The sequence below is a fragment of the Alosa sapidissima genome, chromosome 16 (genome assembly GCF_018492685.1).
Source record: "Alosa sapidissima isolate fAloSap1 chromosome 16, fAloSap1.pri, whole genome shotgun sequence".
Classification (NCBI taxonomy): domain Eukaryota; kingdom Metazoa; phylum Chordata; class Actinopteri; order Clupeiformes; family Clupeidae; genus Alosa; species Alosa sapidissima.
This window is the reverse complement of record NC_055972.1, coordinates 12707402-12724652: the sequence shown is the minus strand read 5'-3', so window position 1 is coordinate 12724652 and position 17251 is coordinate 12707402. Positions and strand designations below refer to the sequence as shown.

At 43.6% G+C, this 17251-nt stretch overlaps 1 protein-coding gene across 1 annotated transcript in view; it reads right to left on the bottom strand.

The window, feature by feature from the left end:
- The window catches only part of dntt (deoxynucleotidyltransferase, terminal), a 78198-nt gene extending 64315 nt beyond the window's left edge, over nt 1-13883 (bottom strand). Inside the window, exons 1-3 of the mRNA XM_042066189.1 lie at nt 13693-13883; nt 7900-8074; nt 3099-3200 (exon numbers count right to left, since the gene is read on the bottom strand). Coding sequence (XP_041922123.1) covers nt 3099-3200; nt 7900-8074; nt 13693-13883 — 468 coding nt within the window. The remainder of the gene's footprint in view (nt 1-3098; nt 3201-7899; nt 8075-13692) is intronic.
- Between the last annotated feature and the right edge of the window lie 3368 nt (nt 13884-17251).

Genomic DNA, 17251 nt, shown 5'->3' with positions numbered 1-17251 from the left:
CTGCATCTTTCCAGGTCGGAGATTTTCAGCATTATGCCACTCCATCATAACATGGCATTTAAGTCAGATCTAACCACATGGACGCACGAAAGAAACGTCACCCCTCTCACTAGGTGTGAATTTTAACCGCATGTTCTATGCCTCGTTCAGACACAGCACATTTACATAATGTCCGGAGGAAATACTAGGGGGGAGTAGTAGAACAACCGGCTAAATTCAGACTTCCATATGTCGTTCAGATATACGGCCCCACCGTTTAACATCGGCAGAACCTCCGGTCTTACACGTATGTCTGAAAGCGCTTACAGACTGTCAGGTACAATCACACACACACACACACACACACACACACACACACACACACAGCTCTTGAAGTCCCATCACAGTGGTGCATAATGAATGGAGCCGGCAGTTAATGGTGAGATTGAGAGGCCGGGGGCCCGCTGTGCTGGAAGGGCCCTCTGCATGCAGGCTCCACGCCGTGCCGACCCGGGAAGCTGACTGCTCTACAACCATCTGCTGGCTCGGATCAAGGGAGCCGCCGTCACATCTGGGACCTAATGATTCCTCAACACCGCCCTCGTAGCAGAAGCAGAATCGGAGGAATATCACCACCACTGCATCAGTACCAATGAACTTCATACCAAAGTTCATAACTTTGATTCATGGAGAAAAAGCCTATAATATTCTTAAGTTGAAGTTCTGGAGGGGGGAAAAGTCACAAATATCCATGGAATTTTTACCTTAGAAGAAAAATATAATAAACTTTCAAACACAAGTTAATCACCAGGAATGACTTTCTATGCAGTAAATGCATTCTGTGGAAGGCATATAGATATAATCTGCTAGAACAAAAATAAGATCTCCATGGCAACATCTGCTTTAAAAAATATTTTGCAATCAAGACTGCTCCACCATTGAGGGTAACAGTCGGGCGGTTTAGGCAGTTGAACAAAGACAAAAAAAAAGAGAACTGTATTAGGCTCGGATGATATTGTGTACGGATCAAACCACAGAACCCCATGGCACCGGAAAACTTGGAGTGAAAATACTGTGGTCACTCAGTGTCCTCCGAGAGCCAACAAGTTTGTCTTCTGATGCGGCTCAATTCGACAGAAACTTTGAAATTGTCTAATCAGCACTGGGCTCTCTCACACTGGACCCATGTGTCTCCTTAAAATGAATCAGTGAAGCAAACGATTAATTCTTCCTAATTTGCTTTGTTTTCTTTTTTGTTTTATTTCATTGGCAAATCAAATCCAAACAAAAAATAGGCAAAGCTCAGGAGGATGCCAAAGATTGTGTTTCCTTCGTTCATCTGGGGATGGGGCTTTGTGGATGTTATGTATGAGCCTGCTGCCAAAGCGCTCCCCGGGATGGTTATGACGATCGATTGGACACGGCCTCAGATCAGTCAAGCACGCCTGAGCCCTTCTCTCCGGGCTGCCGCCAAGGAACCGGTGAGACATCCCCCGAGTCCGCATGATGAAGGCAAACAACACGGGATGAGATCTCACTCCCCCTCTTCTCCCAATTAGAGTGTGTTGGCAAGCCCCCGGTTCTCCACCCCCACCCCACCACTCCCCTCTTACCACCCATGCCCCCCATCTCTCGTGTCAGGAGGGTCGCTAATGCAAGCTGTCAGTCATGGCACCACTGACATCTGTCAATATCTGGATTGACCACAGAGGGAGCATCAGGGGTGGCGGGACGATGACACATGGAACGCAGGGAGTGTCCGAGACACGGAACGTGAATCGGATTTCGCCAGAATAGAGGAAATAAAACATGATGGCCATACAAAGGAAGACAAGTGTTCGGCCGGACAGAGAGAAGGGAGGAAGGAGAGAAGGAAAGGGTTGAGTGAAAGACTGAGAGAGAGGAGAAGAAGAAGAGAGAGAACAAGGGGCTCGCGTTTGGGGAGGAGAGGCTAGAAACAGGCCGATGAATGAATCAATAATGTGCAAGCCTTGGGAGCGTTTGATTGACAGCTCTCCGTAACATGGCTGGGGAGCAAGATGCTCGCTCGTGCGCTCCTCTCACCTCGCCTGCCCGGCTCTCCCCGCCATCACATTCCCACCGGCACCTCTAGGCCTCTCTCCCCTTCTGACCCCAGTTATTCTTCTCTTTTCGAATACACTTTCATTTTCTCTGCTCTCTCTCTCTCTCATTTCCTCCTCCCTCCCTCTCATAGCCGCAATCTCCCACTCATTCTGACAGCACAGGTTGAATCACAAAAAGATCAAAAAATAAAGTGAACTCTTCCAAAAATGGAGAAATAATTTGTCCACATTACTAGCCAGTCAGCCTGATAACATAGCAAAGTGCTGTGAAAAACAGCCTCAGAGGAAATCATGTCTTGCTTTAACAAAACGCGCTCCCACTCTCTCTCTTTCTCTCTCTCTCATAATTTGGATGAAACACACACTGCACTGGTGGTTTCATATACAGTCTCATTACCCTTCTCCCTCTCTCTCCCTCTCTCTCTCTCTCTCCCACTCTCTCTCTTTCTCTCTCTCTCATAATTTGGATGGAACACACTGCACTGGTGGTTTCATATACAGTCTCATTACCCTTCTCCCTCCCTCTCTCTCTCTCTCTCTCTCTCTCTCCCTCTCTGCTGGCATGACGGAGAGGCTCCATTACCTCGGACAGTGCCTCCTGAAGCACACAGACAAGGTGCTGGGCAGCCTTGGCTGTCCGGCGTGTCAGGGAGCAGATGGTTCCAGCTGGTCCGCAGCTGGCACTGCTGGTAGGTGTCGGCCGCCGCGTTCTCGGGACGAACGAACGGCCGGGCGGCCAGCCGGCTGGTTGGCTGGTGCGCTCTTGGCCCACGCAGTGCCATCCCACCCCGTGCCAACCCCGCTGCTCCCCCGCACTGCTCCCTACGGCATGCCAGCCTACCTGCAGATGCTGCTCGTTTGTGGGTTAATGTGACTGATTCAGAGCAGATGTGTGCATTTCAGAGTGTGTGAGAGATAGTATGTGTATTTGTGTGTGAGAAAGAGAAAGAAAGAGAAGAGTATGTGTGTGTGTGTGTGTGTGTGTGTGTGTGTGTGTGTGTGTGTTGCTTTATCCTTCATTTTCCTCTTTTTTACCGTGAAGATCTTGTTTGGATTGTCCAGGGTTGTCCTTCGCTGGCATGCATACTGAGAAACCGTGGACTCTGAAGTGCTTGGTAAACCCACTTGAGAAGTATCCTGTGAAGACATTACACTGAAATGTGTTAGAATGACATGCATCCATCTCACAAGAATGTTAATGTGAGACAGCAGCTCTCTCTGTATGACGCAGTTCACAACTATCTCTTGACAGAGACTGGATGCTGACGGAAGTGGAGACACATGGTGAAAATCCGACAGCAAACTCAGCTCTGATTGCCCCCAAACTACAATCCACAAATAAAAACTAGGTTGCAGGGGGTACTGTGACACAACTGGCTACAGCGTCCATATCAAATTTAGGACCCAAGTGCCCACAGGGGGACCCAAGTTATTCCAACCCAGGTTATTTCCTGATCCCACCCCATTTCTCTCTCCCACTTGACTCCTGTCAGTCTCTCCACTGTCCTGTCTGATTAAAGGCATAAAAGCCCCAAAAATAAAAAGTTAAAACTAGGTTGCAATGAGAGAGAGAGAGAGAGAGAGAGAGAGAGAGAGAGAGAGAGAGAGAGAGAGAGAGGACAGAAGTTACAGTACTTTGACCCACTTGCTGTGCATTAGGTCATAAAGGGGAACAAGGCAAGCTAATGATCATCGGCGCAGAGATGAAAGGCATCACAATCAATTATTTTCACTTACCTGAGACATAAAGTATTTAGTAAGACCTAATCCAATTGGTTCTTTCCAAAAAGTAATTTCAGCTTTTGAGAGACACTGCCTGCCCCATTTGTAATGCATCAAAAGGATTACACATGTAATATTAATACACACAGGAACAATTATGACTTTGAAAGGATCTCTGTAGCTGTGGAAATTACCTTCAGAATAGTTACAACAAATCATGATGAAAATTTGGGATTAAAAATGCAGCAAATGCACCATGACATCTTATTTCTTAAAAACACGGGAAGCATTTCTGAGCCCAAACTGAATAACATCTCTCAAAGCCATTAAAATGAGTATCTCGAATTATACCGAGGGAATGGCATTTTAAAACAGAATAGGCCTACAATCATGGCGATTACATCACCACACTCTCCTTAAAACTCCTCAAAGTGTAACTTTTTAAGCTGTTTACGTTTCCGTTCCATCTTTTTTATCTCCAAAATCAGTGGTGTAGAACTCAAGCCATATCATGTATTCATTCTCCCTGTGCACTTAACACAGGTCATTTCACTAATTATCCTAGCTAATGTATCGGAACTCCCCCTATTACCGTCAGTCCCGTATTTCCGCCGTCTTGCGTGTCTGTCACTTAATATCAATTTCTATACAAACCAAGACGGAGTGTCTTTGAAGTTTGAAGTGTCGACATCGTTGTTTTAGAATTTCTGAACAAAAGTGGTGATAATTGGGGGTGTTACGATAGCCTACCTGGCTTAAGAGTTGTATTGATTACAATATGGTGGTTTAGTGAAGAGAACTCTGAACTTCGCCTACAAAAAAGCCATCTTTGCCCATATAAGGATATCCAGATCCATATGATTTTATCCTATGGGAAAATACCATGTGAATTTTTGAATAATCGTGCCGGTCAAACTCTCGCAGTGAAGTCAGATCAAGTCTGTCAAGTAAGCAGTTAGCTTCCATGTAGCAAAAGTTTGCTGTCTTAATGTAGGCCTACCGAAGATCACAAAACCTACTTGAAGTCAGATGACGAAAGTGTGTAGGACAAAATGTCTGCATTTCAGACTTCTTCATCACCATGAGAGTTTGACAGGCACGATTAGGAGTTTTCAAAATCCTCATGTTCACCACAGCTCACACATTTTCACAAACAAACCAATTGGCTGCCATATGTTGTCTATGTGGATTGGCAGTTAAAATGAGGTCAGCCAATCCACATGGATGACATAAATTGTGGCCACCTGTAAGGCCAGAAGTGAGCATGACAGACACCTTTAAAGATGGGGCAGTCAATTACAGTATATACTGTAGGCTAAGGATATTTTTAGCTGAAGTAGCTAGCCTAGCATCAGCTGTTGAAATTAATTGAAATGGTAGGCTACTTCCTCACTCTCTTCATGGTGGTGAACAGTCTACTCATGGAACCTGTGATTCTACTCAAGGCTACTCAAAAAATACTAAGGCTGTAAAACTCTGGTTCTGTATGAGTAGTGTATGACCTCAAAGGTTTATTAATGTGACTTTTTTTTCTGCCTACCATGCACTTAGGCCAATTGTGACTGTGGCTGTACCCCTGTATGTTGTGTATCTGATGTAATGTTGTATGTCATTTGATCTGTGTATTTTGTGTTGTATTTGACTATAATTAGTGTATAAGTAAATAAAAAATAAAGTTTTAGCGTACCTGCACCCAGAAATATCGGCCCGCATAGTCTAATGATAAAACTGATGATCGTAATTCGCTTAAACCACATAGGCCTAGGTTGCACACCATTTGACCAAATGTGCTAAAAAAATAAAATAAAAACGGGAATCATAGCAAAACGTTTTGCTTTTCAACATGTCCCAAATACCCCCATACTCCTCAATAGATACTAGCAAGTTAGCTATTGGGAGATTGCATTGTCTATGCTGGTAAATAGTATAACACTGACTCTGAAGCCTATATAACACTAAAGAACAGCAATTACTCCCTAAACTGACAGAACGAGCCAGAGCAGAGCTTACTTTGTGTTTATGTGCAATGTACGTAAGCGTCACAGCTTTTTGCAGGGCTTTTTAAATCAATGCATGTCTCATAAAGCGAATCTATCAGCTATACAGACCTCATGAATGTCAAGGTGTGTCTGGTGCCTGCTCCCTAGTGAGGAGATACATCAGTCAAGCCGTGGGAAAGGGCGCGCCGACCGCCAGTGAGGCAGGTCGATAACCGTCAAAACGACATCATTAGATCTGTCGCGTTATGACATATCCACTGGAAATCCGCGTTGTGATCAAGAGTTGATAGCCGCGCTGCCCGCCGTGAGGCAGGCTACTTTAAAGTAGCCTAAGTAAGTGAGGTCCAAGACATGGGCTATATCCTACTACAGCACAGACAGCGAGTAGATACGCAGTCTACATTGCACTGTCAAAAGTCTTTTGAAAAGGGTTAGAGTGGCAGTAGGCCTGCATATAGTGACTGAAAGAACGTTCTTTTTTCGTTTGTTTGTTTGTTTCTAATGGCCTTCAAACTCAATATAGTCACAATTTTATACCAGCCTCAAATCATGTCTATTCAATTAGCCCTTTTAAAGCTACATTGTGTACTTTTTTGACTTAATTCTTAGCAAAAACCCATTTGTTCTTTCAAAAATATGTGCTCATTCATGTGTAATTATTTCCACCTACTAATCAAAGTATTCTCGTAAGTAATCTGTTATTCCAAATACATACGTGCGAGTAGTGCAAATGGCTGAATCAGAGAATGTCTAATAAGATGTTGTCACTCCCCTATGTGAGTCGCTACCAAGCGGCAACATTCTAATCTGAACAATGAAGCCTATCCGGAAGTTCGAAAAACTGCAATACATCGAAAATCCGCTAGGGACTGGTCCCAAAAGCGAGCAAATGTCCATAGACTCCCACATTAAAATGTCCATTTTTCTGTACAATAATTACAGTTGTTAGTTCAATTTTAAGCAGCAGAATTACGCACTTGGCCAGCCTATAGAACGGGTACATTTTGAAGAGAGAATGAGAATGTACGCATGCAAGAATCTGTAGGATATTTGTGGCCAGCAAACAATGTTTACGTATTGTTCCAGTGCACCTATGCAGCGTTCTGGAGGAGGGGGGGGCGCTACCACAGAAACCGAAAATTCTCAGGACAGCAGCATGTGTCCAAATTTCAATCTTATCGTTCTATTTAATCATAAACTATCTGAAAACAGGGCTTTAAGTGTAAAATACCGAACCTGTCCTTTAAGTCCCATTCCACCAGAGTTCCACTGGGGGCGATCGCCATGAGTGCAGAATGAATGGGAGTCAATGGAGCTAGACGGCTAAAATTGTCTCTTTCACCTGATTGTCGTTGACAAATCTCAGATTTGATTGTAGTTTGTATAACTTCAACATGGGTTATAGGTCAAAAGTTGAATGAACGAGTCCTTTTGATTTCTTACAGGTTGGGTCATTGTTGCACATAACACGCTAGCATTGTGCTAATGAATGACGTCATTGACACATTTGAAAGGCTTTTAAGAACAAATAAGTGACTTTTAAAAATATAATACTCAACCAAGTGTATTTTCTTTGCCTCCTCAATTTACTTGAAAAAAAATGATATCCCGAGAAAAGTGGATTTTGAGGGGTACAGCTCCATAGACCTCCATGCATTCTGCACTTGTGGACGAGCGCCCTCATGTGGAACCACAGAAGGAACTGCAACCAGTTCAGAAACCGGAAGTTTTACGAGAGTGGCAGTTCTCCCCTTATTAGACATTCTCTGGTAATATTCAGTTGGTTGTCATATAGAATTTCACCGCTAGATGGGAGAAGTTCTTACACAAGGTAGCTTTAAGGATTTTGGAATGGGAATGAGACTCTTTTTTCTACCAAATTTCTACCTTTATGTTGTGGGTATAGTTAGAGCCTGGATTAGATTGATAACATATGATCAACACACACAACACAGACACAAAAATAGCCTACCTCTCCCTGTGGGCCTACAGCACCCCCTAGTGACTGCTGTCTGGAAAATGCATCATCTAGGAAGATCACTCAGCCCACTTGCCACCTGGCAACCCTAACCCAACCTGAACCCTGCCATCAACAGCTAGAGAGTGCACCTCACCTGGATGCGGTGCCTGCTCTCCACGGCCACAGGCCAGCCCGCCCTCATGCTTTCCGTGAACCAGCTGATGTCCAGCACCTCCGTGTCTGTGGTCAGGCCGGCAGCCTGGGCATGCAGCCAGGCCCACAGCTCCTTGGCTGGGTTTCCCTCTGCCACAACGTGGGTCACCTTATTGCTGCACACACAACACCAATGCAGAGTGCGGTCAGGGAACACGTCCAGATTCCCATGGCATCCTCTCACTTTGGCAGCTACCGTAGACTTGCAGGCCCATTGATTTTTCCATTTCTGTATTTCGGTACATGGATTTATTTAGCAGCTCCTAGTTTGATCCAAATAGAACTAAAAGGATGGTAAAATAAGTAGTGTTTGTTGTGGATTGCACAGGCTTCAAAGGCAATTGAATCTTCTATTTTGGTGTGGTTTGAAAAGAGCACGGTCACCACCTCAACTATTTCATTTGTATGAACTGTAGTGCGATGAATTCAGTGTGAATGGGTCCCCTTCCCTTGATCCAGAGGAGAAGTGAGAGACTCTGAATGAATTTCTGGCTTGTGTCTGAAAGAATAATTTCCCCAACACCTGAATCACATTCAACACATCTGAGGCGCTGGGCTCCATGACAATATTAGAGCAGATCCAACAAATGTGTGTGTGTGTGTGTGTGTGTGTGTGTGTGTGTGTGTGTGTGTGAGAGAGAGAGAGAGAGAGAGAGAGAGAGAGAGAGATCAAGCATACAACAAAGCTCTCAGCAGACACACCAACACCACCAGCTAAGCCATCTGAAATTCCCCATTCCCCCAAACACTTTGTTTCATCACTGTTTAATTACTGCCCCAACCAGGGCACTCACCCATGCAGAGTCACTCCCACAGAGGGGCCCACCTGAGCGGCCTAAGGAGGGGGAATCAGTGGAGTAGGGCCCCTGGGATACCTGAATGTCCCCAAATGATAAGATACCCCTCCTTCATACCCTCACTTTCCCCACGAGTGGCACAAAGCAGAAGGGAGGTAATTGGAGTTATTGATGCTGACTAATTGGGCTAACTTGTGAGAACAGACACCCTTGTAGGCCTTTTCAAGCATAAAAAACCACACACATAAAAACCACACACATACACAAACATGGATGTACTGTATGAACACATGCACATCATGTCCACACAGATATTTGCACATGTACACACATATGCTCAGATGAATATGCACAGCCCCCCCCCCCCCCCCCCCCCCCCCCCCACACACACACACACACACACACTCACACACACTTCTGGATCTACTGTTGGACCACAGAAAGCTGTGTCTTTTGGCAGTGGTGGGCCTTTGATGTTCCATATCTGCTGCAGATGAATGGAGAGAGGCTTAAGGAAACCCAGGAGGCTCTCAACTCTCCGAGGGGATCAGACCAGCACTACCTGCAACAGCACGAGCTGGTGAAATCAGCTTTTAGCAAACTCTGAGAAGTCTTAAAAGTGGAGCAAAATTGCCTGAATAAAAAAAAAGTGCATTGACAGTTTAGAAAATGCTTTTTAAGCACAGCTGTTGACTGGAGTCTCTCAGGCAGGCCTAATGGGTAACAGAAGTGCAACTGTTTTATTTATTTATTTTTTGTTTTGTTTCATATCTTTATTTTTTGCCACATAAGATGCTTCGGCACATTAAGTCAAAAATAGCACTCACGCTTTACCCCTTCAAACATAAATAAATAAAATAAAATATTTCTGTCTCCATCAGCAGAGTCCTGTTAAGAGAATGTAAGGCTGTGTGAGCGCTTGGCTGTGTGGCCTCTGGGGACGTGAGTGCAGGATTTCACACATTCCCCTGCCCTTGCTCCAGAAATCAATCACTAACGTGGCAATGTGAACAAGGTAAAATCATGCTATCCTTTGGGCTGTATTCAAGGTACGTTTCATAGTGTGCTAAATATCAATCGATCTCCTTCAATATTTATGACGCATTCTTTGTCTGATACCTTTTCTTCTATGCTGCCCATATATTTTGTTCATGTTCTTTCTCTCTGACTTCTGTTTGCTGCCCTCCCCCTCTCTCTCCCTCCACTTCTCTCTCTCTATCTCTCTCTCACTCACTTTCTCTCTCTCTCTCTCTCTCTGTCAGCGCCCTAATGCGTTTTCAGGTTTGCTGTCGGATAAAAGCCCAGGGTAAATTTGACGCAGCAGATAAGCTATTCAAGTGCCTGAACACCATGGCAAGCCCCACGTCACATATACAGCAGCAGCACAAAAGCTTTACTAGAAAGGAGGACCCAAGGTCAACTGGAGACTTGATTGTGAAAACAGATGCTTCTTTTTAATTTCATGCATACATGCGTCCATGTTCTCTCCTTTTAACTGAGGCATGATTAAAACATGGGGAAGGCGTAAACATGCAGCAGCATTCAGCTCTGCTGAAGCACATTGCCGGTTCAAGGCCACCCTAGGTATAAAGAGACGTGAAGGTACAGGATTTTAGTGATCCGCGAAGGCTATGCAAAGCCACACAAAGCACTGATTTAGTTGGACAGGTCTTTTAATTGAGTCTTGTGCAATACATTAAGAAATACATTTTAAAAAAGAACATTTTACCAGACACACACATCATTGTTATTTAGGGAGTGTTGGCTGGTTGCAGGCAGCTGGAAAACGATCAAACATTGTTGATCTCCTACTCCTACATGGAGCATTAAATTAGTCTTTGTCCTGAAACTCTTAAAAGTCTCATGAGCAAACAAAGTGTGAAAATTTAAGCACAACTAAGCCGTGCACGTCATTGCAAGTCGGCAATTAAAACACGACTTAATATCAGGAGAGCGAAATATCATGACGTGGCACTGACTATGTGATTTGCAGTCAAAAACCCTCATGGCCGACCCGCCCAAGTGGAGGCTATTTCGGCATACCTCCCTTGCCTCAGAGCTCTGTTCAGCGGTGTCAGCAGGAGTGCCAACAATGGAGTATTTGAGCTGTTAGCGGAATCTGCAGATGGTGAGTGTGAGGAGCCCACCTGGTTTGCTGTGAATACAGGATGGTGAATGAGACGACTGTAGTTCAGAGGGGATTGGTTAAAGACTTTATAGGACATGGCAGTTAAGACATGTCAGATCGAAGGGCTTGTTTGTTTATCTGCTTGTGTATGTTTGTTGGTTGGGTATGTATGATGCTAGGCATGCATAAATGAATTTGTTAAATTGCATTATTTTTTTTAGCTTTTGCCTAAAGGTCAAGAGTACACCCAGGTTGTGTGGCATTGTTGCTTCACAGCATTGATGTGATTCACAGTGGCACAGTCTCTCTAATCCCTATATATCATATGTTAGTGCTTCCCTTAGACCTCTCTCATAAAACCATTCATGTCCACTCAAACGACACTTTGTCTCATTTGGCACTGCCAAGTGTTTGATAGCTACTCCTTTACAAAAAAAACTTTTTGATAGCTACTCGTTTCCCAAAAAAACTTTTTGATAGCTACTCCTTTCCCAAAAATGTTTTTTTCACAAGTTTCAAAAAAACGTGTAAAAAAACGTTATCACAAAGCTGCAAAATGCTGTAATCGCAGTGTGTGGCTGGTATATGTTCTGAGAGTTCTTTCTTGTGTGTGTGTGTGTGTGTGACCTCAACCATGCAGAGAAAAAAAGACTAGGCTATCAAACAGAAGCTGATATCAAATTCTACCAGCTTACAAGTTGTCAGTTTTTTTCTCTTTCTGTGGCAGTGGCTGGTCTGTTTCCTGTGGTTGGCTTCGGCGCAGTGTACTGAGCAGCGTGTGCAACTGTAGGTGCTCGACAAACTCAAGCTGCATTTCTGGGAATGTTGCCATGTCTTTGGCTGGGTTGTGGCAAATGGAGCTCTTCTGGCAGCAGTTACACCCTTCAAATACCCACCCATCCAATCCCCCCCCCCCCCCATCCTCCACCTCCACTCATTCAACTCCCTCTGGCCCCACCTCCTACCAAACACATGCACACACACACACACAGCTGCAGGAGGTCTGGCATAAACTGTGAACACCAGTATAGTGCCTATACTTATGCCTGGCATAGTGTGTATTTAGTGGCCACTGGCCCTGGCACTGAGTGGATAAAGCTCCCATTCCGATGCTCCCATTCTCTGTGTGTGTGTGTGTGTGTGTGTGTGTGTTAGGGCTTTGACTCCGAACTTCGTTATTCGAATATAATTCGATTATTTTAAAAATTAAAGATATTCGAACAAATTTTAGGGATCTCTTAATATGGAAATATATGGAAATATTTTTTTGTAAATGTATTTGGTTGTAGCCTAAACGTTGTTTTCAATTCAGATTCCGAGGTTTTTTTCACGCCTTCTGAAGTGAAATCGCGAGCTCATTAGCAAGGCTATTATTGGCCATCTGGGCTCCTGTAGGTTAGCATCCTGGCTGGTTCGCGCTTAGTGAGCTCAGCTCCCACATAGACATTTTTATTTTAAACTTAACCTTCCTCTGATTTTAATCACCTTAGTTATCAATCAAAGCAAACAGGGAAAAGAAAGAAAAGAAAAAAGAAAAGAAATTTGCTAGTTTATCATAGTCTATGGTTAGACTGTTCAGTTTCCCCACGTGTGTTTAAGTTTCAATTGAATACTTTTTCTCCTTGGGACAGGCCCGTTTGAGTCTTGGAAAATACTTTTCCATTTGCATTGGGATTGAGATGATTAGAATTTAGCAGTCAATTTGAATGCAGTAGTTTTGAACAAATTCCGATGCTAATGATGCTAACCGGATTTAATAGCAATTTAGTCAGTCGTCTTGCACGATTAATGTTTGGATTACATGTGCATGCTGAGGAGGGATGCCCTGTTGAGAGGGAGAGAGAGAGGTAACGTTAGGCCTACTTCTACCGCCTACTCTGGTAGAGTTTGACATACTACAATGCAAGATATATTTAGCCTATTTTATTTATTGACAACATAAGGCAGGAGGTGTGTGTTGCTTTTAATTATGAATTTTCTATCGAACGTATTTTTTATTGATATCGATTACATGTGCGATACATATCGCTATCGTTTTTATCGCCCAGCCCTATGCTCAATAATAACAATTTTGACACACGCATAAATGCTCAGCCTTTCGTGCACGTAGTCTATTGACATTGACTGATACCCTGCCCTCTGGTGGACAGAACAAATAGAACTTAAGTTTGATACCAATATCGGTCTTACTGAGTTAAAATATTATTAATACATATTCGAATATATTCGAATTTTAATATTAATAAACAAACGAACTTCGAATATGATTTTTGGGCAAAAGTCAAAGCCCTAGTGTGTGTGTGTGTGTGTGTGTGTGTGTGTGTGTGTGTGTGTGTGTGTGTGATGGATAATTTGCCATGACACTGCTGGAGTCATTATGAACATGTAACCCCTTAACCCAGTTGGATAAAAAGCTGTTGTTCTCAGACATCCCTACATTTCCATGAAGTGTATTGTTCTGTGGAGGGCATGCGGGGTCAACACTTCAAAATAATACAAAATAAATTGCCTACCTACAAATGTTTGTTGCTATTTAGTATCTCCCATGCTGTAGCTCTCACTCACACAGTAAAAGAAAGTTCCTGCCTCATTTTCTATGAAATCCTTGGGTCAAATATTATAATTTCAATACATGATATAACTATAGGCTCCATAAAAACAGTTCCTAGTTAAAATAAACATATGGTAAGGAACAGCTTATATACATCAAAAGAATGTGTAAGTTCACGTCAGTGAGGAGTGAATAAGTTATGCTAAACGACATCTGTTCAGCTGTAGGCATGTACCTGTTTAAACTTCAGGGACCTACCTGAGGACGTCCTCCACACAGAAGCCCTTTGATCTGGCCAGGCTGCTGAGGAAGCCTCTCCTGCTGCGGCCCATGCGCCTCTCCACTATGTACAAGGTCACCTTGGCAAACTTCACCTGGTGGCACTGAGCACCAGAGCCCTCGGGCCGAGGCCGTTTTTTCGCGGGGGGCAAGGTGGCGGAGTGAAACATTCTTTTCTTTCACTTTTTCTTTCTGCTTCTTCCTCTCTCTCTCTCTCTTTCTCTCTCTGTCTGTCTTTCTCTCGTCCTTATTTCCTCTCTCTCTCTTACTCTCTCTCTCTCTCCCTTTCTCCTGGGTTTCTCCTGCAGGGTTTCTAGGCTCTCTGATTTCTAGGCTGCCTCTGTCGCCTGACATTCATGTCACACTTCAACGCTACCTCTGATGCACTCCAGAAGACGGCAGCCTTGGTGCCAGGAGTCTCTTATTTTTCAGTGTGGGAACAAAAAAAAAAACAATGTGACAGTTGAGATGGTGCCTCTGGCAGAGTGGAGGAAATTCTGGTGACAGGTGTCAACGATTTGGTGATTGTGGAGTGGTGTTTAACTGCCAAAACAAAAGCCTATAGACAGCGGCGTGCCTTTCTCTAAAGCACCTTGTGACAGCCCTACTGTGTCAACTATCAGTCACTTCTGATGACTGTTCAGATGCATTTTCAGCGCCCTTGTTTTCCAAACAGAGTCTCTTGTGTTCCACTCAAATATTCAAAGGTATCTGCTCACCAAAGAGTGCGACAAAACTCACAGAGCAGATCTCATTAAATTGGTCTGATTATGGTTTCATCATGTGGACTGGATCCAGGACACAGAGCCCAGGGAGTCTGGGGAACGACACAACCCAGGAGCACGGCGGCTGCAGTGCTGTCCGGCGGCCCACATCACATATGCCGCTTCGCCACAACATGCTGGACCTAATTGGGTCCAGATCAGTACAGAGCCATCTGGATTCCCCACTTTAATTAGTTCAGAGGAACGCACACTCGTCCTTTGAAAATTCACCAAATGAGACAAGGCCAACATCCCGAGACTGGAAATATTCATTGGTGTTTCGACTTTTCTCTCCATTTTTATTTTAGTCTAAATGTGTTTTCAAGATATGACCAGAACACACTGTGATTAGTCCACAGCTTTTGTACGGCCAGATTCTCATTTTTACAATTTCAACAATAGCAGGACACAACTACATGTATTATAAATTCAAGTAGACCTACACCCTTCATATATGGATTATGCCATCAGTAACTTTAACTAAACTTTATACACTGAGGAATTGGGTATTTGCTTCAACTAATTCACCCGTCTAATTGTTGCAACCCACGTTTCAGCTCATTTTCTACACAGAAGCCAGAATCATTGGCACGAAACTAATCACAACATAACATCTGCACTGCTCACTACAAGAAGAAAGTCCAAAGGGCCATCCCATTAGGGCCACCCCATTCATGTCCTGTTCTAGCTCCTTCCGTTGAAAAACGCTACCGGAGCATCAAATCACACTTTCAGTTTCTTCCAGCAAGCCGTTAGGCTGCTAAAGAGACACCACACACTGAGGTTATTCCTTGTATTGAGTGTATTGAACGACATTTGGCTACATATTGCTCTTGTGTGCTCCTTGTTGGTGCCCCCCACCCCCCAATCCCAATCCTCCCCCACCTTTCTTATGCAGCTTATCTTATTTTTTACCCCCCCCCCCCCCCATAAATGCACAAATAGGCTGACACCAGACATAATTTTACTGCATTTCTTACTTCCAGTAACTATATGCATGTGACAATAAACTTCCTTGTATCCTTGTATGTTAATTCTACTGTTTTTATTGCATTATATTATATAGCACTTTCCTGAGTGCTTATTGAACCGTATTGGATGTTGCGTCTCTCAATGTTGGTTCTTATGAGGGTAATCCTATGTCTTTTATGTCTTGTATGTAAGGCAGAGAGAGCCAAAGCAAAAATTTTCATTTTACTATTAATGCACAAAACAATACTTGAACTTGAATAGTCTCCACATCTGTGTATTAACACTTTACCATTTTGATGCAGTACTCGTCCTCTCCATGTGTTATCTAATACATTTCTTCAGGTGCAAAAGGGAGTTATGTTTGTGAAAGGTCAAAGAAGTTTTTAAAAAGCACTCTGTCCTCAACGAAAGGCTGCTCAGAAACAATAGTGCTGTCTCACAACCTATTATTTATGCTTCACATAACATGTTTACCTTTTCATCTTCTGAATGCTTTTTTCTTCTGAAATCTAAGGAAGCTCAGTGAAAAGATAACTGTCTTTAGCATACCTGTCAACACTCCCGTTTTTCCCGGGTTTCTCCCGTATTTCAAGGTCATCTCCCAGCACCCTCCCGTTTTGTTATTTCTCCCGGAAAACTTCCGTAATTTGCATGGCCATCAAACTTCATTTTAAAATCATTGATCCATTCAGGTTGCCAGATTGTGTATGAAATACACCCTACACATACACGATCACTTAGTTTCAATTTCAACCGTTTTGTCATAGGCTAAAACCTGGCAACCCAAAACCCAATTAAGGAAGCGGGTGCCAACTGCGCAGCCTGAGTCTCGTCGTAAGCAAGCGGGCTAGTTGAATGGCCTACTCCAGAACTAGCTGTTGTGAAATTGTTGGGAATTTAATTGATTAACACATCACATAAACTGTTATTGAGTGTTGTTGATACACTGAACTTGTTTCCTCTGAACCAAATCTGACAGCAAGCACCTTTGGAGTTTTGGAAGTAGGCTGCAGGCAGGCAGCTGGTGGATACATAACTGGCATGCGTAATGGTAAGGTAAAAGCAACGACCGAAATGCAGTGTTGAAACACGTGTATGAAACGTGGTGATTTCATTTGTCCAATTCAAGCATACTGTATGTCTCAGCAGTACAAGAGCTTCATGTTCCACTTGTAATCATAGGGAGGGTGTTGGTGTGGGTGACTCAATAACCTCCCAACAGCAGTACTAATAGTGTTAGTGTTGGTAGCAATAACCTTTGGGTGAATCCATGCATCTGTCTGGACACCCACAGCCAAACCCATCAAGGCAAGACAGCTATTCTTCCCGTTTTTAAAATATATTTAATTTATGTCATGGTATTGCCTTTGCCTCTGAGGTAATATGCCCACCATCTAAAAGCCTTCATCGTTCATTTTGATGTCATGATTTATGCATTAATGGTCTGTTTGGCTGTTTGGATTCAGCCACAGCCCAGCCTAAAATATATGGATGCTGAGGGTGAGTAGGTGAATCATACTAATGAATGTGGAGGTCTGTGCTCATACATCAGCATGGCTGTCAGGGTGCCTATGTGAAGACTGTGCTTTCATTCATAGTGTGTGTGTGTGTGTGTGTAAGTGTGTGTGCATGTGTGCGTCAGGGCCGTAGTCACCATAGACATTGAGGGGGACGTGTCCCCCCCCAATATTCAAATATGACCAAAATGTCCCCCCCAATATACGGACATAGAAAAATAAATAAAGAAAAAAAACTCTACAGGAAACCAACAACCACCACCATCTGAAATGTAATCAAACATA